The following is a 26,050-nucleotide window of genomic DNA, read 5'->3' as shown; positions in this document are numbered from 1 at the left end:
ACAGGCTTTTGGAGATGGACGTGGGCTAGGAGCACCAGTGAAGCAGCAGGAGAAAGAATGTCTGTTCAACAGGACAGACATGGCTTACTGGAAACTTGGTTGCATGGAGGCCGCCCATAAGCCATAGCGAGGCAGATATGATTTGACAGTAAGCCGCAAGAACAGACACCCCTTAAACAGGCCATCTGGGTGTGCTATATGCAGCAATGCCTGGATCTACACAACCACTCTTAACTTTGTTCAACAAAAACAACAAGCAGAGAGTTGTAGCATAACCTTGCGACCCAATAACCTACATAATATTAAATATCGAGTAAGATGCACTTACATATATAATAGATCAGCTATGCTCACCCTAATCAGTAGACAGAAAAAACAGGACATACTAGTCGAGTGCAGCCCAATGAATTCCTGGTTTGGGGGGAGAGATGCGCGAGACGCAAAATGGAATTGAGATGCTATTACTTTACTTTGGTAGGTAAAACACTGTGACCAGAGGCAGGGCGCAGCTGGTGTTTTTTGTCCCACTGTTCTATTTGTATCTAGTTTGTAATATTTGTCTTGTGCACAAGAGGCACCAAATACCATGACAGCTGGACGTAGCTGCAAGAAGCCAAGGAGATACGTATGCTGGTTAGCTCATAACACAATACAGAATGATGGCTTTGGTGCTAGCGTCCAAAGTCACACATCTGTTAATGCCACACCTCACATAGATGTTACTTATCTGGATTAATTTGTAATGGTTACAGTACAAAAAGAGGATGCCTAAATTGGACAAACCCTAATTTTACCAGCATCTCTAAAGAGTATGCATTTGCCAGCCACTCCATCTATCCTGGTATTACTTCTACCATCTTTTTCTCTCCGTTTTACCCCATTTGTCTTTGTCGCTGTCTCCATCTTTGCTCCACTGCCCTCCTCTGCTCCACTGTCCTTCTCAATCTCTTGTTTCCCACTCGGTACAGTAGACTTCAGCTCAGGTCAGGTCAGTTCAGTTCTCTGCAATATGGGTGCTTCATTGCCATTAGCTCTCAGCCTGCTGTGTTGAAGTTAATACAATGCTGCAGAATATACCCCTCCACATATTTCCAAGCGTCTTAGGTCACCTCTCCTCTTCCTCGGTTTCTTTATCCTCATCTCCTGATTCAAGGCTTTAGTTCTCGTTTTCTGAGTTCCAGCTGTGTTTGCTTCTTGCCAGATTGATTTGTTTAACATTGTTGCTTGGAAAATAAGCATACATTATATGGATGTGCCATGCATATTCGAATGCATCCCTAATGTTCTGAGAAGTGTGGGAGATGATAGTGGGAGGTGCCCTCAACAGACTCCAGAATTGAGATTCATTGGGCCTATAGTGGAGTTCAGATATGCTTTTTCCCGCAGTCTTGGTTAACGTGAGACTTCTTCATTAGTATTCGGAGCAGAAATATGCAGGAAAGGCCCGTCTTCGCTTATCTGTTACAGAAGATCACAACTTTATAAAAAGTCATTCATCCTTGTGCAAAAGGATCCTTCTGTCCCGAACCACTAGTCCTTGTTCCCTCTCCACAAGGGTATTGAGCCCTTAAACATGTGTGCCTCCTTCTACCTGATTTGTGAGGAGAAGACCTTCTATGTGTAGGCGAAAGGATGGTTACTAAAGGCACCAGAAAAAGAGCATTGCCATCTTGAGGTTCAGGTCCTGTTTTAAAGTGTATGTACGGTTTCAAATAGGTCTTATCAATTGCATCGACATTGGGACATCTTGCACATTACGTCGCTGAATCAACACCATATTGAAACAAGCACTGGCATAGCCGATAGGTCTCGCCTTTGGGACCTTATAAGTGTTTAGCCATTCAACAGTTGATGTTGCTGCACCGAGGATATTGTGCTGCATAACTAAATTCTTATAAGGCCCCAAAGGCGAGACCTATTGGCTATGCCAATCCTTGTTACTTTTTTTGTGGGACTCGCCTTCAAGCTGGCTGCCAACACGACCTGGTTAAAGTTTTGGCAGCCAATGCAATTTCAGTAGGGTCTCTTTGAAACTACTGAACGGATATACACCAAATCACAGAAAACATCTAGCTTTTCGCCAAATTTGGTGTAATTCTGTTCAGCGGTTTCGGGCTGTAGTCATGTTCAAATAATGAAAAATCTCTATGGACAACATGGGGAAAACATGTTTTGGGACTCCCCCCTTGTTTTCTCAGCCCCCACTTGACGATTACCCCAAAACTTTCAACACAGCAGCTGAACCAAAAAGGAGAAGTTCTGTGAAAATTTTGTGGAGATTTGTCAAGCGGTACCAAAGTTATTGGCAAAACAAAAACGCTTTTCCTATTGAAACTTCTGTCCGAACTATAACTACCCAATGTCGACTTCCAGTAGATAATACACGTGTATGTATAGTATCCATCCTCAAGACAGTTTCCGCAAATTCCGGTCAAATCAAGTAAGGGTGTGATTGTGAGTGTTCCCTCTCTCGAGACTGTTTTTGCAAATTCAACCTATGTCCACCTTCCTAATCCAACAACTGAACACCATGATAACTCATCCACTAGCAGCGCGAAACCTATCTTAAATTATCTAAATAAGTTCTTGGAACTCACCCAGGAGGACGCCAGTCTTGCTCTTTTCAAACTCAAATCAGGCTCTCCTGCAGACCCTGTCTCACCCCATATTATGCCCAACATTGCCCCTGCCCTCCTTAAAACTTTAACCGGCCTCTTTAATTTATCTTTAAACTCTGCTACCATTCCCTTAATGTGGAAAGCAGCCAGGGTCAAACCCATCCCAAACAAGCATTAGCATAGCCAATAGGTCTCACCTTTGGGACCATATAAGTGTTTAGCCATGCAGCACACAAGCTGCTAGTTCACAAACATAAGAAAGTAGACAAAGCAACTGGTCACATTTTGTGTAACATTGGTAGTTGTGCTGGACAATTTTTTAAGTGTGTGCGCTTGAAGCTTTGTGCTTATAAATTGATTTAAAAAATAAATATGAAATATTCAGCCTGTTCTAAGGCTAAGATCATTTGTCTCCATTAAGACATTGGGAGCTTCCAAAGATGGCGCATGTAAAAGTCAGTGGTGCACTATATTTCTGTCCTTGATGCAAAAGTATATCTCTTGGACGCAGGTTGTCCTGTTAACTATTCTTCAAACATGTGAAGTAGAACAGCCAAATAGTTAATACAAGGCCATCTAAGTTCCTGCTTAGCCCACACATGCCTTGCTTTGAAAAGACTGAGTGCTCCACTAGACGACAGAGTTTTGACACGAATCAGTGGCCCGCAACGTAAACACAGGTTGTAGATAGTGGAACTCTTGTGATGTACTAGGGAGGAGCATGCCTCAATAACACTTATCCAGCACCAGTAGTCTGTGATGTTTCAAGTTGACAAGAGCGAAAAGAATATTAAGTTATCATGTCAGGTCTCACAAGCACGATGCCCCTGCATCTTGGAGGGCGGTATACTAGTACAGAATCCTCAACCTTAATAGTAGTGCCCAGCTCCCTTGGCACATGCCCGTGGACACGGAGTCCTGGGCAGAATATGAGGGAGGAGATCCGCTGCCCACACAGTCCTGTGATCTTAAAGGGGTGCGAGCCCTGGGGTGTCACGGCAGTGGGAGCCCTGGAGAGTCCCATGGTAATATGGGCTTCTCTGGTGTTTCAAAGGGGTGGGAGCCCAGGGCACGTCACAGATCCTCTTGCAGGGGGTGGGGGGGGGGGGGTAGAAGCGATGACACAGAACTTCAACTTGGTGCAAAATCATGCAACCATTTTTCTTCTCTCGAGCACTCCGGTCGTGGGCTGAAGAACATAACTCATGGTTGTGTGCCCTTTCCTCCTTTCGACACGAGCCCACATGAATGGCAAAACACACTATGAGCTAATCTCGCCCAGTAGTCCGGGGAATGCCCCGGTTACTTACCGGTAATCTTCATTACTCCGAGTCCTTGTCTTCCTCGCCACAGTATTCACTAATGAGCCTTCGGCTCCCACAGAAACTCCAAATGCAATTTTACATTCTAGTCTCCCTCTCCCTCCAATATGGCCCCCAGCTACGGCACCAATCCCATAAAGGGATACAGAAAGCTCCAAAACGACCTGAGAAACCAAGCCGCAGACATGAAGCCAAGAAGAGGGCCGGGAGGGAAAGGGAAACTATACTGTAGCGAGGAAGACAAGGACTCGGAGTGATGAAGAATACCGGTAAGTAACCGGGGCATTACCTTCTCGTCCGTCTTCCTCGCCACAGTATTCACTAATGAGCCGATACCAAAGTATATCAGCTTCATGTAAGAACAGAGTCCACCAGTAAAGTCAGCAGGCAAGCAAAACTTTAATACAACAACGGGAAAGAGACACAGAGAACCTCCAACCTATGGGACCCCAGAACCCAGCACAGAAGAGGCAAAGGCAACCGAAGCACCACTACCAATCTAAAGACGGTAGTGCGACATGAAGGTATGAGGGGAAGACCAAGTGGCAGCACGGCAAATATCCTCCATGGACACCCCCTTGAAAGCGGCCCAGGAGACAGCAACCGAACGAGTGGAACGCCCTTGAACAGGAAGAGAAGGAACCAAGGAAGAAGAACCGTAAGCCAACAGAATAACGTCCTTAATCCAACGACTGAGAGTGGAGAGGGAAGGACGCAAACCCATACGGGACAAACCAAAATCCACAAACAAATTGTCCACCTTGCAAAAAGAAGAAGTCTGATCCAGGTAAATCAACAAGGCGCGCCGAACATCTAGAAGATGCAGCAACGACTCATCCCCAGAGGAAGGATCAGGACAAAAAACCGGAAGAATCACCTCAGCAGAACGATGAAAAAAGGAATTCACCTTCGGAACAAAAGTGGGGTGAGGGCGCAGCAGAACACGATCATCCAGAATACACAAAAAAGGAGCCGACCGCAGGAAAGCCCCCAACTCCCCAATCCTCCTGGCAGAAGCAATAGCCACAAGAAAGACGGCATTAAGAGTCAAGAACTTCAGGTCAACCGACTCCAAAGGCTCAAAAGGAACCAACTGCAGCGCACGCAGAACCAGCGAGGAGGAGAACAGGACGGGGACGCTGAAAAGCCAGAGACTTCAAAAGCCTGGACACCAACGGCGTCACAGAAACCAAAGGAAGAGCATGAAAGGCCCGAATGGCAGCCCACTGTGTACGAAGAGTAGAGATGGCCAAACCCAAATCAAAACCCTCATGCAAAAAATCAAGAACGCGGGCAGGATCCAAGTCAGACAGAGATAAACCATGCTGAATGCACCAAGCAGCAAAGTTGTCCCAGTGTTTCGCATAGGAACGCAAAGTAGATGGACGCCTGGACCGCTGAATAACATCAGCAAGCACCACCGAACACCCACCCCGAATCAGGGAGTCCCTCTTAAGATCCAGGCCCGCAGACCCAAGGACCGGAACACCGGAAGAGGAAGTGGAGGCCCCATCAGAGGAAAAGGATCGAAGGGCAACAACCACCCCGTGCCCATCGCCAACTCCAACAAGAGAGGAAACCACGGGCGGCGACGCCAACCTGGCACCATCAGAAGAACAGGGGCCCCCTCCCTCTTGATCTTCTGCAACACAACGGGGATCAGGGGAACAGGAGGGAACGCATACAACAGGCCCTTCGGCCACAGGAAGGACAGAGCATCTATCCGCCACGCCTCAGGACATGGCATAATCATGCAAAACCAACGGATTTTCGCACTGGACCGGGAAGCAAACAGGTCCACAATCGGAGACCCAGACCTCCTCCGCAAAGCCCGGAACATCCGGCGCGTCAGGGACAAGGACCCCATGGACGGAAAGATCCTGCTCAGGCAGTCCGCAACCACGTTCTCCCGACCTGGAAGGTAAACAGCCGACAGCGACTTTAGGTGCAACTCTCCCCAAGAAAAAATCTGGTAACTGAGGGAAGAAACCCGGAAGCCCCCCTGATGATTGAGATACGCCATGACCACCTGATTGTCCGTCCTGACCTGAACATGATGACTCAAGAGAAGGTCCGAGAAGGCCAACAGACCCAACTGGACAGCCTTCAGCTCTCTGTAATTCGACGAACAAGACCTCACAGTCGGATCCCAAAGACCCTGAGTCGAAGAGTCCCCCAGAGTAGCACCCCAGCCCAAGAGGCTGGCATCGGTAGTGAGGACCTGAGAAGGAATCACCAGAAAAGGACAACCCCGGGAGAGATGAACTACGTCCAACCACCACTCCAGGGCCACCCGAACCCCCACCGACACAGGAATCAAGAGATCGAGATCTTGAGAACAAGGGTCCCAATGCAGCAAAATGTGGGACACCATGGGATACATGTGTAGGCGAGCCCAAGGAACCACGGACAGGGAAGCGGACATGAGACCCTGAACCCTCAACCAAAGTCTCGCAGGCTGGGAAGGACCCGACAGCAGGGATCGAACAGCATACAGTAGGGATTCCATCCGAGCAGGTGGCAGGAACACCGACCCCAACAGAGTCCTGAAACGAGCCCCTATGAAAGTCAGATCCTGCGAAGGAACGAGGGAGGACTTCCCCACATTCACCAGGAAGCCGTGCTGTTCCAGGACCTGGCAAACCCTCTGGACATGGATCACCGCCTTAGAAAGAGAAGGAGCAGAAATCAATAAATCGTCCAGGTAGGAAAACACCTGAATGCCCTCCCCATGTAAATGACCAATGACAGGTGCCAGAACCTTCGTAAACACCCTGGTTGCAGAGCAGAGACCAAAAGGCAATACCTGAAATTGGAAGTGCCGACCCAGGACACAGAACCGCAGAAAAGGCTGACTGGCGGGGTGCACCGGCACATGGAGATAGGCGTCCTGTAGATCGATTGACGCTAGAAAGTCTCCCCGAGAAATCAGTGGGAGGATCAACTTCAGAGACACCATCTTGAAAGTCAGAGGAGGAACGAACCCATTCAGCCACTTTAGGTCCAGGACAGGCCTGAGATCCCCCGTGCGCTTGGACACAAGGAACAGGATGGAGTATACCCCCAACCCCTGCTGAGTCTCCGGAACTGGAATCACAGCACCTTTTGCCAGAAGAGAGTCTATACCGGCCAAAAGCACCGCTTTCTTGAGAGCCAAACTGGGGCAAGGAGTGGACCTGAAATAGTCTGGAGGATCCTGGCTGAACCCAAGGCGAAAACCCTCGGAAACCACCCGAAGGACCCACTGATCTGACACAGTCATTCTCCAGGATGCCAGGAAGAATCGTAGCCGACCCCCAACCGGACCCTTCCCCAGGAAAACAGAGTCATGACTTGGAGGGAGCAGAAGCGGAGGATTGAACATTGGAGAACCGGGACTTATCAGTTGAAGGGGCACCCCGGCCACACCCCCTACCATGAAAGGGCTGGTGAACATGGCCCCTACGAGAAGGCCCAAAGGCACGGGTAGCACCAAAAGAACGGAAACGACCAGCCCGATCCGGAGCCAGCAGTTTTCTATCCTCCGCCGTCTTCTTCACCATATCCTCCAAAGGAGGACCAAAAAGCTTAACTCCAGTAAAAGGAATCTTCATAAGCAAAGACTTCTGGGCAGCATCAGTCTTCCACGAGCGCAGCCATAACTGGCGCCTAGCCGCCACTGAAGAACCAGCCGCAGAAGCAGCAGCACCCAAGGCATCAAAAGAGACGTCCGAAAGGAGACGAACCTCTTGTTCCATCATGGCCAACGTAGAGGAGATATCCTCGCCCTGGTCCAACAGTTCAGTCAAGGACTGAAAATCCTTCAGCAAGGATTGAATGGTATAAGAAGAATAACTGGCAGCCCGGATGAAAAAATTGGCAGCAGAAAAAAGGCGCTTCACCGCCCCATCCACCTTCCGATTCACAGGATCCGCCGGAGAGGAATCCTCAGAAACTACAGACCCCTGAGACGACATCGCTGCCATCAAGGAATCAACCTTCACCGAGGAAGGATACTTAGAAGAAAAATCCTGTAAAGGGTAACGTTTAGCCAAGTAGCGAGGGAAAGCCCCCTTGTCAACATCCTTCCATTCAGTCTCCAACACCTTCACCACAGAAGAATGCAGAGGAAGATTATAAGGATCCGGACGCTGATACTGCGCAAAAAAATCATCATCCATTGGAACAACCGAATCAGGAAACAGCAAGTTGGTGCGAATGTGCCCCAGCACGTCTTTAAGATCAGCACCCTGCACAAAGCGACCTCGAACCTCCACATCTTCCTCAGCGTCAGAATCAACCTGGGAGGAATGATCCGACCTGAGCTTCTTAGAAGGAGGTGCAGTCAACTTGCCACGCAAAGCAGCAGCCACAGCTGAATCAATCATCTGTTGAATCACAGACCAGGAAGGCAAAGCATCCTGAGACCCAGAAGCGACATCCTCAAGGGCAGGAGCAACAGCATCATCAGTAACCTCCATTATAACAGCAAACGCAAAGGCAGCTAAGGAAGAACCATCCAGCAGCAATCAACAAGAAACAGCCTTTATAATGGCCACCAGGTGCAAGTAATCATCAAAAAAACACAGGACACGCCCCTAACACACAAATAAAAAAGAGCCGGAAGTCAGCGCCCCTTAATGCACCCGAATCGCCACCCAAGACTGCCCCAGACAACCGCCGAGGAATCACCATGAATTCAGGCCAAACAGAGGAAGCATACAGTGCTCCGTGACTGAAGCACGATAAACCACAACAAAGCGCCGACCGCATAAGTCTGCTAAGCAGGACGCGCTGTCGGCAAGCACTGAACACGCGCCCCGGGATTCCGCTAAAGCAGGACACAGAGGCGCTGTCACAGGAAGGAGGCGGGACACCAAACGACCCGACCGCCGCCACGCCGGTTCCTCTAAAGCAGAAACCGGAGAGGCACGCTGCACAGGGGGACACAAGCAGGCAAGAATATAGCAACACATACCCCGTCCCCCCATCCAAACGAACACGGGGCCCAAGAGTCCGCTATAGCAGGACCACCGCCCCCCACACTCACCTGACAAGCAGGAACACAGCACTCGGAGTAGTGCAGAAACAAAAAAACAGGTCGTTTTGGAGCTTTCTGTATCCCTTTATGGGATTGGCTGTCGTAGCTGGGGGCCATATTGGAGGGAGAGGGAGACTAGAATGTAAAATTGCATTTGGAGTTTCTGTGGGAGCCGAAGGCTCATTAGTGAATACTGTGGTGAGGAAGACGGACGAGGAGGTAATGTGGTAAATATTCTGTGCTAGAGACCCTGACAGGCAAGAAGCCCACGATCTGTCTTTCAGTGTAGCTGTTGTGAGCTTTAGCTCTCTAATACATAGCAGGACCTCTGTTAATATAATATGCTCAAAGGGAAGGACCTTGGCATCTGCATATTGTCGGGTAGATTTGGCATTCTTTCATTTATGTGGGGAATGCCAATGGCAGACAAGTGTGCAAAATAACGTGCGGGCTTTGACAGCATTCATTATGTACAAGAAAGAGAATAGACACTGAAAGATAAATATTAAATAAATAACATACACAGCAACAGTCATGAGCAGCGTAAATTCAAAATGGTCACATCACTTTTACAACAGTTTGGCTGCAAACGCATCCCAAGAAGCAAAGTTACGAAAGCTCTGCGTTCCCCGAGTCACCCCCCTCACCGGTGCATTTCCTTACGACAATAAAAAAGCACCTCTTATTCTCGGAGATACCACTCTTCAAATCCAAAGCGTTTTAATTAGATATTTTTAACACAACCACGCACAATGCAACCTTTCTTCCACACGTTCCAAAGTAGCTGTCTACACAACGACACATTGCACAAGACATTATCAATAGAAACAGATCGATATGCCCAGGAGCCCTTTCTATTTCCCAATCTGCTGCAATGCCGTCGAATTTACGTAACCTTCAGCTCGGTATTTACTCTCCCTTCGAAACCCATTGTCATATTGTGAGCCTGCGCCCACAAGCGAAAAAGGCGCATGCAGTGCATGTGCGCGCGTACATAATTTCTGTAGGTATTTTTATGTGCAGCATGTTTTCATACAATAAGTATGTATGTACATTTTTGTAGACCTGCACTGTGTGAATGTGCAACGTGAGCTCCAAGCGTGTGTGCGTCGGTAAAGTCCATGTAAGGTGTGTGCCCTCCAGTATTGTATGCGTAATGTATGTTCATCTGCGCCTGTACACAATGCATGGGCGCCTGGTGAACCATCCGCTTCTGAGAGTGTCTGCGGTCTGCCTGGTCAAGGTGTGTGGCTATGCGATGTATGTGGAGGGACGATAAGGGTGCATGATGTGGTTGTTGCATGTTGATGATTTACAAAGAGAAAGGGTGGAGGGAGGGCAGCACCCCCACTCTTGCCTTCCTCAGTCTCCCCTCCCTGGTCTCACCTTCTCTGGCTTTCAGCAAGACCGTGTTGGCCACGATGTTTTCCAGCTCCATTGACAGGCTGAACTGTGGAGGTAGCTGCAGCAGCAGGAAAGGCAGGAGGGGGTGACCACAGAAAGAGCGAGATTTGGCAGGTCAGGAGAAGAGGGTGTGATTGCAGGTTAGGATCAGAAGGGTTGAGAGGGCTGGTCAAGAGCGGGTGGGTGTGGTACAGCCAGTGTGGCTCTGACTGGTAAGATTACAGGACATGACCTGAAGGGGTGAGATATGGCAGATAAGAGCCTGATGTCACAAGTGGGGCAGATGAGATATACAGTAGGCAAGATGTGATGTATGACAGATGAAAAGGTGACATATGACAGACAGGTCATTGGAAGAGAAGACTACAGACCAGATGAGACACAGAAGAGGAGGAGGTGGAGGTATGTCTGATAAAGACTAAAGGGATGTAAAAAGCTGAAAGGAAAGTATGCCAGGTGAGCAGCAAAGGTGAAATATTTGGCAGCAGGTGAACACTTGAAGGATAAGGGGGAGGTGTGAGGGTGAGGAGGGGTGGAGGGAGCAAGAAGGGCGAGATTAGACAGGCGAGAGGTACCCGCAGTGTGATTTGGCAGTTTTAAAGGAAAACAGAAAGATGGGAGAAGAGTGGTGAAAGAGGAAACGTGTATATGTGAGATAAAGCGAAACAGCATCCCAGAAGAAAAAACATGACCGAGGAGAGCAAGGTACAATATGAGCCACTAAGGGAAGAACATTTCAGGGAAAATGTCTCTGGAAAAGAGACCAAGAGGGAAGGTCTCAGTAACGCAACACTATGGGTCAAAAGAGGCTAATGCATATCACTGGGAGTAACTCGGGGGCTCCAGAGAAGAAGTAAAGAAATTCTGCAAGCACTTGTTCTGTTGCCAGCACTAGGAAGTCACTCAAACACGCACGGCACTAAAGTGAAAGAGCCCCAGACACAGGCAAATGTCAACAAGCGCGGCCATGCTAATTGCAAACAGATGGCCCCTGCGCGCTGCTGCTCGCTCCCGCACAGTGGATGCCAGCACAGGCACCAGTGCTTGAAAAGGGCAGACCAATTCCAAAAGGTCATCTCCTAGAGCAACGCATGCGCGCTGCCTAGGCGAGACCTAAAAAGCCTTCTATTGACCCTAAAGAACCAAGCAACTACCGACCAATCTCTCTCCTTCCCTACTTTGGGAAAGTTACAGAGTCCTTAATCAACAAGCAACTTACAACGCTCCTTGAAAGCAAGAAATTGTTGGACACCTCTCAGTCAGGATTTAGGGCAGCCCACAACACAGAAACATTGCTGATAGGGGTAGTTGACAATATTAGACTTGCACAGGACAACCGGCAGTCAGCCGGTTGTGCAGGGTCTAATCATCAGCAGGCTTGATAATGGGAACGCCCTGATGGCTTCCATCAATGAAGAGCTTCTCACTAAACTTCAGGTGCTACAAAATACCACCACCAGACTAGTAATAAATCTACCGTCCCTATGTCCATCGGCCTCAAGTTTGAGAGCTCTCAATTGGCTTCCCATCTGTAAACAAACCTGTTTTAAGGTCATTAGCCTGGTACACAAAACCATTCATGGGAACGGGCCAAGTTATCTGGCAAAAAAACTCAATTGGTACATGACCAAGAGAACCCTCAGATATGAAACCAAACACCTACTTACTCCTGTTAAGATCCGTACAGCCAGGAATAGTGGCAGATCCTTCTCACATCTCGCACCTACCTTGTGGAACGCACTCCCCCTGCAGTTAAGTATGGTCACTGACCACAGCCAGTTTCGGAAAAGGCTAAAAACCTGGCTCTTTTGATCTCTTCCCTTTTTCTGCAGTTTTCTCTCCCTCCCTGCTATGGTTTTTGGCCAGTGCTTTGAGACCCTCGGGTGATATGTGTTGTGCGCTTAATAAAATCTTGACTAGAACTTCCGGCATCAGTGGTCAATGGAGGCTGCAGTGCCCACTGTTTACATCTAGGTGCTTTACAAAAGAACAGAACTGGCACTCAAGAAGTTCAAGAATTTCTAAAGTCCTGGTTATGTTCCTTTTTAAACCATCTAAAGATAGACTGTGTTGGAATAAACTGGAACATTTGCAGCAATTTCGCCCTGAGTGAGCATTCATTTTTTAATTGAACTACGTAGATTTGTTTACCGGTGTGCTCCACCGGCACGATGCTCCACCTCTCTCAACATCAGAACTTTCTGTGGAGCGTTGGTTTGTTTCATTCAGACATATACATAAATACACACACACATATATATATATATATATATATATATATATATATACAGACATCTTTATGTTTTAATATGTTTTCATGTTATTTTTATTGCGGGAGGAGTAGCCCCCAAACCCTGTAACTAATATAAAGATTTTAGTTTTTCATTTGTTTTTAGGGGTATAGCACTAAGTTTAAGCGAAGTTTTGTTTTTTGGGCAAAAATGCAATGATTAATGTGTTCCAAGCTGTTACAATATTATTGTAAAAGATGTTTTGACAATGTAATTTTTGGAAAAAGATGGTATGACATGCTGCTGGCAGTTAAAAAGAGGCTGACATGGCTGAGTGGCCAACAGGGCAGACTGTCTCATAGGGATAGCCCCATGACAAGGATAGAACCAGAGCCGACTTTAGCGTTGGTGGCGCGCATTTCAACAATCATTTTTCCGCTCCCCCCCAATAATAATCTTTGCCATGAATTCTCTCCAACAGTGCCCCTTATATCTCCCTAGCCCCTCTCTGATATACATTTCACTTTTTATAGTGCTCCTCAAAGTTCACTCACACTCTGTTTTGTGATCTGCATGGTACACGTTCTTTGTAGCAGGCACATTAACCCTCTGTGCCAATTTAGGATGAGTCAAAACTTCCACTAGACAAAATTCCATCTCCCTCCAGCAGGAACAGTAATCACCAGAGTTATCTTGAAATTATTATTGGTGCCTGAAAATTGCTGGACACACGAGGATCTCTGCAGCATGGGCTTTAACACCTGTAAGTTATTTTGAAACAAAGTGCCCCCCCACCCCTATCCCCCCCCCCCCGACAACCCCGAAGTGAACACCAGGTCGCACTGCCCTAAAGCCAGCCCTGGATGAAAAAACAAAGATCCACCAATCGTTCCGTAGACCTAGGACAACTGACTTGGAGAGTGATACCGCTTCTGGACCTGGACATTTTTTGACAAATAATTGAATCTTGTCTGGTTACTCTTCAAACTTTTTGGGGATTTCTACATGAAACTTACCTAGATTTAAACATTCACACAAGTTTTTGTAGGAGTTGCATGTTTTTAATTATAAACACAGCTATACAAAATGTGGAACTTTCAAGTTAAAAACATCAGAGTTACAGACTTTCCACTTACTTTGGTAAACTGGAGAAAATAGTAAGGATCATCTTCTATAATGAGGAAATCGTATTCTCTTGCAATCTAAAAATAAAATTGGTAAACAAATAAACGAGTTTGCTGAATAATTGATAATGATATTTAATTTGCAATGCGGATGGGATTAAAAATAAACCCATAAACTTTTCATATATCAGCTACGGGGATATTGCCCAGCAAAATCCAGGATTGCTGCTTATTTCCATGTAGATTATGCTCTGGGTTTGTGTTAGTAAAGTTGGATGGATTTAACTATGCAATACGAGCATTAGAAATTATTTAGTCATTATGTGGTTTAGCAAAGGCTACACACAGTTGGTCTGACTTGCTAAAGGGTTTGGCCCTGTCAATGTAGTAACGGAGAACCCATTAAAAATTTAGAGGGTGGAGGGCTCTTTCTGCTATGTAGACTATTTAAGGGAAGAAAACTGGGAGCTTAATGGTTTGGGTGGGCAGTAAGGGGAAAACCACTTCAGGAAGGAACTTGGGGTTGGTTCTGAGTACACTCTCCTTGTGTACTTGAATGAAAGGTTCCTGCAGTGAAAAGGGTCTGTAACTCAATGATGCGTCTGAGGAATATTATGGCTAAGAGGAAAGCTACTTTCCAAGAAAGGCATTTGTGAGGGCAAGAGAATCAAGGCTAATTGTGGGAAGCCAGACACTCCTGCAGACGCCTCGAGAAACTCTGGCGAACAAGAAAACCACCGAAGACCAGAACAACTATAGGACTGCCATGATTAAATACCACAAGCGCATAAGAACCACCAAGAAGACCTTCATCAAGAACAAAATCCGCTCCAACTCCAGCAACGCAAAAGAACTCTTCAACGTCATACAGTAGTTCACCAAACTCCCAGCGAAGCCACAGATGTCCCTTCATCCCAGGATCTCTACAACAAGCTCAGCTCCTAGTTCCACATAAAAATCAAGGCCCTCTACGACAACTTCATTGAACAGACTCCCGACACCATCACCCCCACCACCACCGACAACCATTCTACCATCACCACCTGGAAACCTGCCACCACTGAAGACACCACGAAGACCATGAAGAACACCCACTCAGGAGCTCCCACAGACAACTGCCCGCCGCACATCTACCACAGAACCGCCGCTGCCATACCTCTCGAGATAAGCCAGACCATCAACACCTCCCTCGAATCCGGCATCTTTCCCGACATCTGGAAGCGGGCAGAAGTTAAGCCCCAAATCAATAAACCCTTGACCGACCCAACGGACCTGAAAAACTACCGGCCCATCTCTCTCCTTCCCTTCACAGCCAAAGTCACTGAGAGATTCATCAATGCCCAGCTGCAGCAACCACAGCACCGAGACCATCCTCCTAGCCGCCACTGATGACATGCGCATGCTACTCGACCAAGGCCACACAGCAGCCCTCATCCTACTAGACCTCTCGGCAGCCTTCGACACCGTCTCCCACCACACTCTCGCCGCCAGACTCCACGAAGCTGGCATACGGGGAACCACCCTCAACTGGATCCGCTCCCTCCTCACCGGCAGAACCCACAGGATCAGACTCCCACCCTTCCTCTCCGAACTCACAGAGATCAACTGCAGAGTACCCCAAGGATCCTCGCTCAGCCCCACGCTTTTCAACACCAACATGACCCCCCTCGACACCATCGTCAGATAGCATGTGCTCAGCAAAGTATCTTACACCAATGACACCCAGCTTATCCTCTCTCTCACGAAGAACCCCAAAGACACCAGACTCAGCTTCCAAGAAGGAATGAAAGACATCGCAGCCTGGATGAGCGACAGCTGTTTAAAGCTGAACTCGGAGAAGACCGAGGTCCTTGTCCTTGGACCCTCCCCCACGGTGTGGGACAGCACCTGGTGGCACCCTGCTCTCGGAAACCCAACCATGCCAACGGACCACGTCCGGAACCTCGGCGTCATCCTGGACTACTCCCTCACCATGATCCGCCAAATCAACGCCGTCGCCTTGACCTGCTTCAACTCCCTCTGCATCCTCCGAAAGACCTTTAAGTGGATCCCCCACGAATGCAGAAAGACCGTCGCCCATGCACTAGTAACAAGAAGACTAGACAACGGCAACTCCCTCTATGCAGGAATCAACAAAACCCTGCTACACAGGCTCCAAACCATCCAGAACACCGCAGCCAGACTCATCCTCGCAACCCCTCGACACGAACACATGACCCCACACCTACGAGACCTCCACTGGCTCCACTTCGAGAGGAGGGTAACCTTCAAGCTACTAACCCACACCTACAAATCCCTCCACAACATCGGACCTAAATACCTCAACAAATGAGTCTCCTTCCACGTATCCAATAAGAACCTCCGCTCCGCTCCGCTCCGCTGACCTCGCCCTGGCAGAGACCCCACGCAGCCGCAGAACCAGGGCAGGCGGTAGAGCCTTCTCCTCCGTTGCAGCAATGACCTGGAACGAACTCCCAGTCAACATCAGACGCTCCCCCACTCTGAACAACTTCAGGAAGAAACTCAAGACCTAGCTCTTCGACTGACCCGGAGCTGCACCCCTTCCCCGTTACCCCCCGCAGCGCCTTGAGGCCCTCAAGGATGAGTAGCGTGCTTTATAAACCCGATTGATTGATTGATTGATTGATTGATTGATTGGGAGGGTGATGGGGAGGTTGGCACATGAGCCTGGTATGTATCATATCAAGATTCCACACTGAAGCGGGTGAACCTCTGGGACATTCCTGTTCTTCATTCCTGCTGTCTTATAGTTCTGTTTAGAGTCAAACAATGCAAGTTTTTTTATAATTCAGAGGGTAATGATGGGACAGATTAGGGTAGATGCTCTTTTTCTGTTCATCATTGTCAGGCCTTTCCCTCTTGTCCGCAGAGCGGGGCCTCAATTCCTGAGCTGTCGCCAGGTGAGGTGAGGTCCATTCCTCGTAAGATACGGGTAAGCACAAATTTTGAAATATATCATTGAATCACAGAGTATATTTGATACAAGCAAATAGATGGTTGCTGGGCCACCACGTTTTGCATTGTTAATATAATATAAGCATTTGACCTATTGTTCTGTTTTCTTAATACCACTCTTATTTTGCAGGTGCCAACAGCATCCTGTAAATTACGGAGGCTCTTAACACCTTAGTATCAGGTTACTTGGCTGTATTCATTCCAACCTTGTATATTTTCAGTCACACATTTTTTTTGCATTATTATTTTCACCACCCAGTAGCAAATTTTCATTGTGGTCCTGAGGAAGGCCAAGGATTACTTATATTCCTAGAGACTGAAACATGTAGACCCAGTAACATCCAAACAGTTATTTTGTTAAAACTGCTTTTGCACTGTTTTTAATTTGGATGACAGAAGATGCTTATTAAATCTTTTTCTTCTGCTATCCAATTTTATCATCACTTTTCACTCTCACGCACTGCATCCATTACTCTCTCACACACAATATTCATTCACATCTGTAGGATCTGCAAGAGCTCCCTACATTTACCACACTGTATTGAAAACATCTGCGAGCTCCCCTCTCTCAGAAAGAGGGTTGTAGCTCTTGGTTGCACCACTGTGCAACCAGGAGGGGATCCCAGATGATGAAGCATGTCACTTCAGTGAGTGATGGGAATCCGTCCTTTTTAAGGATTTTCCTTGTTTAAGGTAGTGTCCTCTGAGAACAGGAACACAGCTCTTTAGATCTTTGCTTATTATATGGTCTGTTTAGACCTATTAGACCTGTGGATAGTTCCTTTGATTTGTGAACCTCTGGAACAGACAATTCTTTTGAGGCCCTCCAAGAACACTTTACAGGGATGTGATAAAGTGAGGGGTGTTCTCTGTTTTGCATGTAAACAGCTGGTGCTGCTAAACACGCAACTATTTATATGTCCTTTCACCCACCTGCAATAAGATTTTAGCTGGAGCCTTGCAGGCTCAGCAGTACTCTCACTGCTGAGGACCGCCATTCCCCTGAGAACTGAATCGCATGCCGCTGAAGCTGCTGGGGACATACTGCAAGATCGCAGCAAAAGCCTGCTTGATCCTGGCAAAGATTCCTGGTGATACAGGCATATCCACCTGACTCGGCGCTGCTTATGAGAGGGTTGTCTGGGTGCTCTCTAAGGAGTGTGGGATGGTGAGTGGACTGCCAACTTGAGGGAAGCACTCTGTGTCCTTTGAGCTACAGCCCTGGGGGTCTGCAACCCTTTCCCTGGGAATAGCCTGGAAAATCAGAGACAACAACGAACATTGATTTCGCTGGAGAACCTGCATCTATTTGCACTTGCCCCCCAGCAGATGTCCTGGTCAGAAAGCTGCTTGACTGGACATGGAGCTGAATTGAGGAGAACAATGCGGGGAGATGGCAGATTTCTCAATTCTCCTATGCCCGGCAATGCTTGCAGCGGTGGTGCTCTCTGCAGCAGCACAGTGGACCCCGTGCCCCTCACTGAGACTCTGCATCAGTGGGCGGCCTTATGTTCAGCTATCGCTGGAATGATAGCCCTTGCATAAATTAAGAGGCCGACTGGAACATCGTGGGTCAGGTGGCATGCCCGCTGGTGAGGGATCGCCATTCCCCTGGGGACAAACTCGCTTGAAACTGGCAGAAGGACTGGGCAGCACAGGCTTGTCCCCCCTGCTTTGGCGCCGATCAGAGGTGGATTGCTAGGGTGCCCTTGGCAGAGTGTTGGCTAGTGAGTGAACCGCCATCTTGAGGGGAGAGAGCTGCAGCCGTCACAGCCTCCCTGACACAACCTTTCGGGCCTGCAGCTCTTTCTCTTGGGGCAGCTCAGCAAGAGAACATGATGATAACTATCAGTGGGGGAGAGCCCGCATCTCTCTGCCCCCCTAAAAACTCTCTGATAAGAAGAAAGCTTGATCGGACCTCAAACCGAGGTGAGGGGGCTCTGTGGGGGGGGGCAGCAAACACCTCCCCACTCTACCCCACTTCTTATGAGGTGACGGTCCGATCTGTGGTGTCCTCGTGGATCTCTCTACCTAATACTGTAATTCAGCATTAGGGGTGGCACCAAGTTGAGCCATAACTGGACTGGTGCACACAGCATGGCAGATTGAGGACAGGCTGCACTGCGCCAGCCGTGTGCTCCTGAAGCAGCCTGCTACATACTCTAGCGCATCTGGACCCCTGTGCAAAAGTCACTCAATAGCCTACTTCTCCTCCAGCCATTGCTGATAGGTCTCCTCGCGTGTCCCCACTACTAGCTGCTACTGTGAGTACCCCAGCACTGTTCTGGGGGCTGGCCTGGGAAAAAACTTACAGCCTTCACTTAGTCTTCAGAGCGTTCCTGATGCGGGGTTAGAGGCTAGAGATTGTGCTTAGTGGAGATCCTCAGACCGCCACCCCACTCACTCTGTTAGACCATGTGACAATCATGGGGAGCCTGAACTCCTGCTGTCATCATTGGCTGGGCTCTATAGCAGGGATAATCTTCACTTCATGAGAGGATCCTCTGGCTGGCTGCACTGCACCTGTGGATATACTGGGCGATACAGGCGATCTCACTGTGGTACAGCAGTAGAACAGCGGAAACCGCTCTGCAACAGACCACAGACTACGTTTTGAGCAGACAAACTTTGCCCCTGGAGCTCCTGCTTACGAATATTATGCATCACAACAAATGCGCCAAAGACATGCTACTTGGGTTCACCAAAGACAACCCAGTCACTTCACTTTGGAATAAAGCGCTCCAGTTGATATGTAGACGGCAGATCCCCCTTCTACTAGCGTAGCTTGAGGTACCACGCCAGTGCCCATCTTACAAGATTATATGGATCGCTTTCCGCAAGAAATCGGCTATGAAATAGGCTCCCCTAAGACAGACTTTAAATCCTGCCTTCAAAACATTTGGCGCAACATCACTGAGATGAAGGAGGGTTGGGGGGGGGGGGGGCGGGCGGATGAACTGGAACGCACAGCAGAAGCTTGTTCGGAGGATCAGGAGATGCTACAAAACTGAAAAGAACAGAAAAAAACAATATACTGCCACATAAAAGTCGGTGCCATATGCTTGCAATAAAAACTGTACACTAAAAAACATCATCTCATATATGTTTAGTAGAATAACACAGATCAGTATAAAAGTTCAGAGTTCTTTATTAAATCATTTGATTACGTCGCAACAGTTATGGATTTGTTTACTGATACTCTCTTACCTTGTAGATTGCTTCCTTGCGTTCTGTGGATAATGAGATTCCAGTCGGATTTCCTCCATTTGGAATAGTGTAGAGGAACTTGGGGCATGTGCTTTCAGGGGTTCTTGAATCCCCTGGTCTCCACCTGGAAAGTATGTCTTTCAGAGCTTCAGGAATAATGCCATGGTTGTCAGCTGGAACGTTAATGATGTTACATCCCAGAGGTCTGAGCTGTTGGAAAAGAGAATGGGATAAGCACGCTTAGTAAAATATTGCGAGATTACCCCTTTAATGTTTTGTAGTTGGTAAATCCTTATAAGCCATGCCCTTTGGTATGGCCGATAATGCTAATCCTATTGATCCATAGTGTCTACTTTCTGCTGCAAAGGAGCCTTTAAAATAGAATTCGTCAGTTGGTAAAAGGCATCCTTGCATGTTACCTTTTCATCTCTGGTAGTGAAATACAACGGCCTGCCCTTATAAGGTTACACTTTTTAACTTTGATTAAAAAAAAAATGTCTGCTTCGTAATTGAATGCTGGCCCTTTGGAGGTCGTCATTGTTTGACGATAACAGGGGATCAACAAAAAAAAAAAAAAAAAAGTATTTGTACATACATGTCAGATTATTACACACACAAATTGCTTGATTTACAAAAGAGAGACGAACACAAATGGAGAATTTGTACTTGGAAATCCATTTGTACACAAGTAATACTACCCTAGTGTGGTAAGCTCAGGTAAACGCTAGCAGAAATAGAGTACCATGATGAGGATGAACTGGAAAGTTTGGGAACACCCACAAGTTCAAGAGCCGGTGGGCATTCATAAACTGTTCCGAGAGCCATTTGGACCATCAAAAGTGTCAGAGATTACTCCCATTTGGAGCAGGAATACATTTCTTTCCAGGGTGGGAATGGGAGAAGAATACCTCCGAAACTGGTAGAGGAATTGGTAAAGGGTGTTTTTTATAAGAAAATAACACTACTGGAAAGGCTTCCTTCCATGTACAGTATACACACAACAGGTCATTTTAGATACGTACCCAAGAGTGCTTTGTGATCCATTTGCGAATAACTAATATGTAAATTTGCATCCATTTAAGGCAGTAATCCGGAGGGTGTAGGTTAAAATTTTTTAGCTGAGCCGATAAATGTTAATATTTTGTATGCTTTGAGAGAAAGACGGCTGTAAGGAACATATGCTTGGGAATTTTGACATGGGATAATGTCAAGGCGACCTAATGTCACAATGTAAAGAATGCTATAATAACTGGAGAACTACTGCTATTTCATGCAAATATGATTCTCAATTGCAAGAACAGAGTGCTAGGTCAGCAACGGAGCATATATCAGACATAAGGCTGCATTATGCCGAGAAGGCCTGAGAGAAGTTGGAGTTAATAAGATAAGGAGAGATGGGTGTATCAGATGTAATGATTCTGGTTTGGAGAGGAGATTACAGTTGTGTGAAGAGTGGTGGAAGGTGAGGACTCCTGAAATCTCTCCAGCAGTATGTGGCACAACAGCTTTATATTTAACTTTTCACATGTGGGACATGTATTCATCAATGTGGGTGGGCATATTCTCTGCTGCCATCTGCACAACACACCTGTCCCACACTCATTAGCCAACCTTTGACAACATTTCTTATCTGCTCTACTTCATCACCAGGGCCTCTCCTTAGGTCCACCTGTGCCATAACCACTATACTCTGGCATTCATGCAGTGACACCACCCTCTCCTCACTCCACCTCCACCAATGCTTGCCCCTGATACAACAGCAGACCATACTCTTTTCTTATGGCTTATCCCACGTATTCTATATTTCCAACCCCAGTCATCTATCTCCGCACTAACATCTATGCCCTCTTTCCTTCTCTAGGATACCTTCTCAGCGTTACCCTTACCACCCTTTCACCATTCTGTGCCTTTGCATGTCATCACCCCAGCCTTTTTCCAGGCACACTCTGCCCTGCTTTACTCTTAATAGTACTTTCCTCCTTCTAACCTCACCCGTTACCAGTCTCACTACCCCATGCATCCTGATCCTCATGTGCTCACTATCGCCCCAAGATCCATGTCTAATCCTTACTCAAACCTTCACCTGCATTACACTGTCCTGCGTTATCTTCCCATATCCTAAGGGAATTACCCCACGAAGAGAGAAGGAAAATCAAAGGAATGCAAATTTTACCTAAGAATAATGTTCAATGAATTCACAAGGACCACAACTCTGGATTAGAGACGAGTTGCAAAAACCCATCACATTTTGAATTCTCATCAATGTTTGATCATTGTTAGAACTTTAGCTAATATTTAACTGTGATGTGTACATACTTTCTATCAAACATTATGCTGCTTTATCATGTTCAAATACCTTTAAGCGAAATGTTGAGTAACGTGTACTGCCTGTTACATCAAAGTAAATGTTATTCTCTGTTTAGAAATGTACAGTACTTCAAACAAAGCTACAGATAGCCCCACATGTTTCTAACAGCGCTCAAAAATATTACTTTATCCTAGCTCAGCATCCTAATTAGACTATACAGGGAGTGGACTACCACAACTGCTTCCAAAACTTTTTAGAACCATGACCCAGTTTTGAGAACACACATTTTTCATAACTCGCTTAGCTTTAATGGACATGGTGGCGACTTTTCAGTGTAAATAAAGCATCGTGTAGCAGCGCACTCTCATTTATAGGCAACAGATGTTATATTGAAATGAGCAATACATTTGCACAGTCATACAGTTAACTGATAAGGTATTGCATACCAATGATGTGTGAAAATCGTGTTTCACTGAATACTGATCATTTGTGCATGAATCACCCAGTTAAGTGTAGCGTCAAGATTTGTTTTGATCCCAATATAATGTTTTGTTTCCATCACACCACAGAATCACAAAAATGATTCATTTTTGCGTTCTTAACTGCAGAATGTGTACAGTATGTGCACAGGTATTTACATTTCGTAGCGTGTGAATGAAATCCTACAACCTTTCCTTTCCACTCCCTGTATGCCAGAAAGATTGTCCCATAATTCTCTTGACTTTTCTTTCACGGACTGCAAAATGAGAGGAGTTTCTAAAAAAACAAATAAGCAATAATAAGACAGAGCCGGAAATCGGACCTCGGTCTTTGAAGCGCAGCAAATGCGAAGATAAATACGGAATTTAATGGCATTTTTGTCTATTGTTTGGAATTTCGTCAGCCACCAAAAATCAGCCATGACCAGCCATTAGGTCGAGACCCACAGGTTGGTAAACACTGCACTGGACTGATCATGATTTCTACACATCCAAGCCTGACTTCATGGGCCATCACTTCGTTGCCAACCGTTTCTAGCAGCCCGATATCGTTGCCAAAATTCACCTACCAAAAACATTTGGGGATCCTGCCCTTTTGGCAACAAACGAGAAATGATATCCCGTTACCTGTCATGATTAGCTCAGAGATGGTGTTCCATTTCTGTTATTTTCTCCGAGTCATCCACTCCACTTGAGGTAAAATATTCTTCAAACAACACAATGGTAGCCAGGAAACAGAAGCAACGGAGAGGCGCTCAGCAGAGTGTATGGCAAATTATTAGCCCTAACGCTCTATGGGCCTCATGTAGGTAGCCAAATACCGGTCGGTAACGGCCGATTTTCGGTAATAATACCGTTACCGACCGGTATTTTGGCTATTGGTATGTAGGGGGACAATTTTTGGATTCGGAATTTACCGAATCGGTAAAATTACCGAATCGGTAATAATACCGAATCGGTAATTTTACCGAATCGGTAACTTTTCCGATTCGGTAATTTTACCGATTCGGTAAATTCCGAATCCAAAAATGAGATGTAGGGGGAGTGTGTGGGTGTGTTTAGGAGTCGGTATTTACCACCAACTAATAGTTGGTGGTAAATAATTAATGGATGTGTATAGGCATTTTTCAGCGCTTAGCAGTGTGCAATGTGGCAGACATACATGCCCTTAGGGCATGTATGTGTGCCACATGTGCACACGTGGCCGAATCAGGGGTGCAACAGGGTGTCAATGTGACACCCTGCCACCCTTGCATGTGTTCCCCTAATTACCGAATCGGTATTTACCGATTCGGTAATGAGGCATACCTTCCCCTCAATGGGAAGGTATGCCTCATTACCGAATCGGTAAATACCGATTCGGTAATTACCGAATTGTAACGAATCGGTAAAAATTACCGACTCATTACCTACATACGAGTTACCACTTCTTAAATACCGATTCGGTAACGTTCGGTATTTTAGAAGTGGTAACTGGTATGCTACCTACATGAGGCCCTATGGGTGGTGCGCCAAGGAAAAAGGGTTGGTTACCATACAACCCTATAAAGTCCACCAAATGCGGACAAACAGGTAAGCAGAAGGATCCGAGAACTCAATGAGTTTAAAAATGAGTAACAAGTCCAAAGTTGGTAGATCGCAGTTAACTTTAATCCATTGCCTTTGTTCGGGCCAAAATAATTTCAACCAGTCCTCTTTTTAATCTAATGAGAACCTTTTCATCCAGGATACATTCCAGATTGGACATTTTTAAACTCATTGAGTACTCGGATCCTTCTGCTTGTCAAATATTCTTTGTTTATGCTGATTGTGTGTGGTGAGTGAGCAAACCTAGGATTCTAAGCTGGAAAGGAAAATTCGGACATATTCCTACAAACCATTTGCAATTTTATTTCCTATTATATATGAATGCATTTTGCACCAAATGGATAAATATGACTTATGTTTAACAAACGTACAGATCCCATGTCCGGCAAAGTGAAGTGAAATATTATTTTTGCTTTTTCTATACTCTAGGTCATGGGTACTCTCAAAATTTTCCCAGGGGCCTAAAAGTTTGGTGAGTGAGGTGACTGAGGGCCACATTAGTGCCAGCAAGTGGGTGGGGGGGGGGGGGAGGGGGGACTAGCGGTAACGGTTCAGTAGCCTGAGCAAAACATACACATCTAGTGGCTGAATTGAACAATGTGAAACCACAAAACCTGGGATTAATCTCACTTAACAACATTAACAAATTGTGTGAGCCTAAGCAACTCTTTTATTTCACTCTTCCTCCTTTACCTTCATTTTCACATACAAGTGGACCTCGAAATACATGGCTTCAGGATGTGCACTGTGCAAAACCTTCTTTTGTGTTGGGTTTACTAAACTATAATGTTGTTCAAGCAAAATATGAACCCAGGCCACCCGAAGAGAGCACAAAACAACTGACCTGCCTCTTTAGTTCACTACTGACATTGTTGTGAGAGTGGGGATGACAATTAATGTTTCTAAATTCATGTTTGAAAACGATCACTTTTAGATTAATACTTATCAATGCACTCATGTAATCTGATTTACTAAGGTGAAAAGATTCTGCATGTTGATTAAATACACTTTTAGAATTTTAAATAAACGTTATCATGTTTTTACACTTTGCTGCAAGATGTATTTAAAGAAAAAGGAGTTCCTGAAGTTAAGTAGTGCAGGACTCACTAGTCGCTTCCTCTCTTTAACACCATTTAACTCTTAAATTAATCCTTGCCTGTTTATTTAACATCTTTTTATTGTTACTGTTGAGGCCAGTATACAGCAGACCAGTGTTGTGGTTGATCAGGGGCCTTCATGGAAAGGTTGGGAGGGCTGCATGTGCCCCCCGGGCTGTACTTTGAGTATCAATGCTCTCTATGCTGACCACTGCTCAGGTCCAAATGCAATACACTATCCTCAGCCTATCCATTTTTGCTAAAAGTACATAGCTCTCCGAAGTGGGCAAACCTCATTTATACCCAAAGAGTGAGACCTACAATAGGTCTGGCTTACTGAAATGTAAATTACCCTGTTTTATTAAAAATGACCATTGTGTATGCATTGTGAGACTTAACTCCACTCCCTCTTTCTACTCTGGTCTTCTTTCTCTTCCACTCTTATCTACTTTCCTACTAACTATTAAGAAACAGTCTTGTTGATAACCTTCAAAACTATTATAGAAATACATACCCAAATGTAACACGTGTCTATTTGTTTTCTCGAGGTTTCTTAATATACGTATGACCCATGTTCAATTTTCCTACAGTCAACAAATTATCCCTAAATAAAAAAATGACCATTGTTTAAAGGGATGGTTCCTGATGTCCTACAGCGCCTGCTGTATACAGTGTTA

General features: G+C 46.3%; 1 protein-coding gene across 3 annotated transcripts in view; it reads right to left on the bottom strand.

The window, feature by feature from the left end:
* Positions 1-26,050, bottom strand: part of AADAT (aminoadipate aminotransferase) — a 286,660-nt gene that overhangs the window by 129,632 nt on the left and 130,978 nt on the right. For all 3 annotated transcript variants that reach the window (XM_085641829.1, XM_085641831.1, XM_085641830.1), the window contains exons 6-7: positions 19,903-20,112; positions 13,732-13,797 (exon numbers count right to left, since the gene is read on the bottom strand). In XM_085641829.1, coding sequence (XP_085497955.1) covers positions 13,732-13,797; positions 19,903-20,112 — 276 coding nt within the window. The remainder of the gene's footprint in view (positions 1-13,731; positions 13,798-19,902; positions 20,113-26,050) is intronic.

Source organism: Triturus cristatus, chromosome 2_2 (genome assembly GCF_964204655.1).
Source record: "Triturus cristatus chromosome 2_2, aTriCri1.1, whole genome shotgun sequence".
NCBI lineage: Eukaryota > Metazoa > Chordata > Amphibia > Caudata > Salamandridae > Triturus > Triturus cristatus.
The sequence above is the reverse complement of the archived record's forward strand: the minus strand, read 5'-3'. Positions and strand labels throughout refer to the sequence as shown.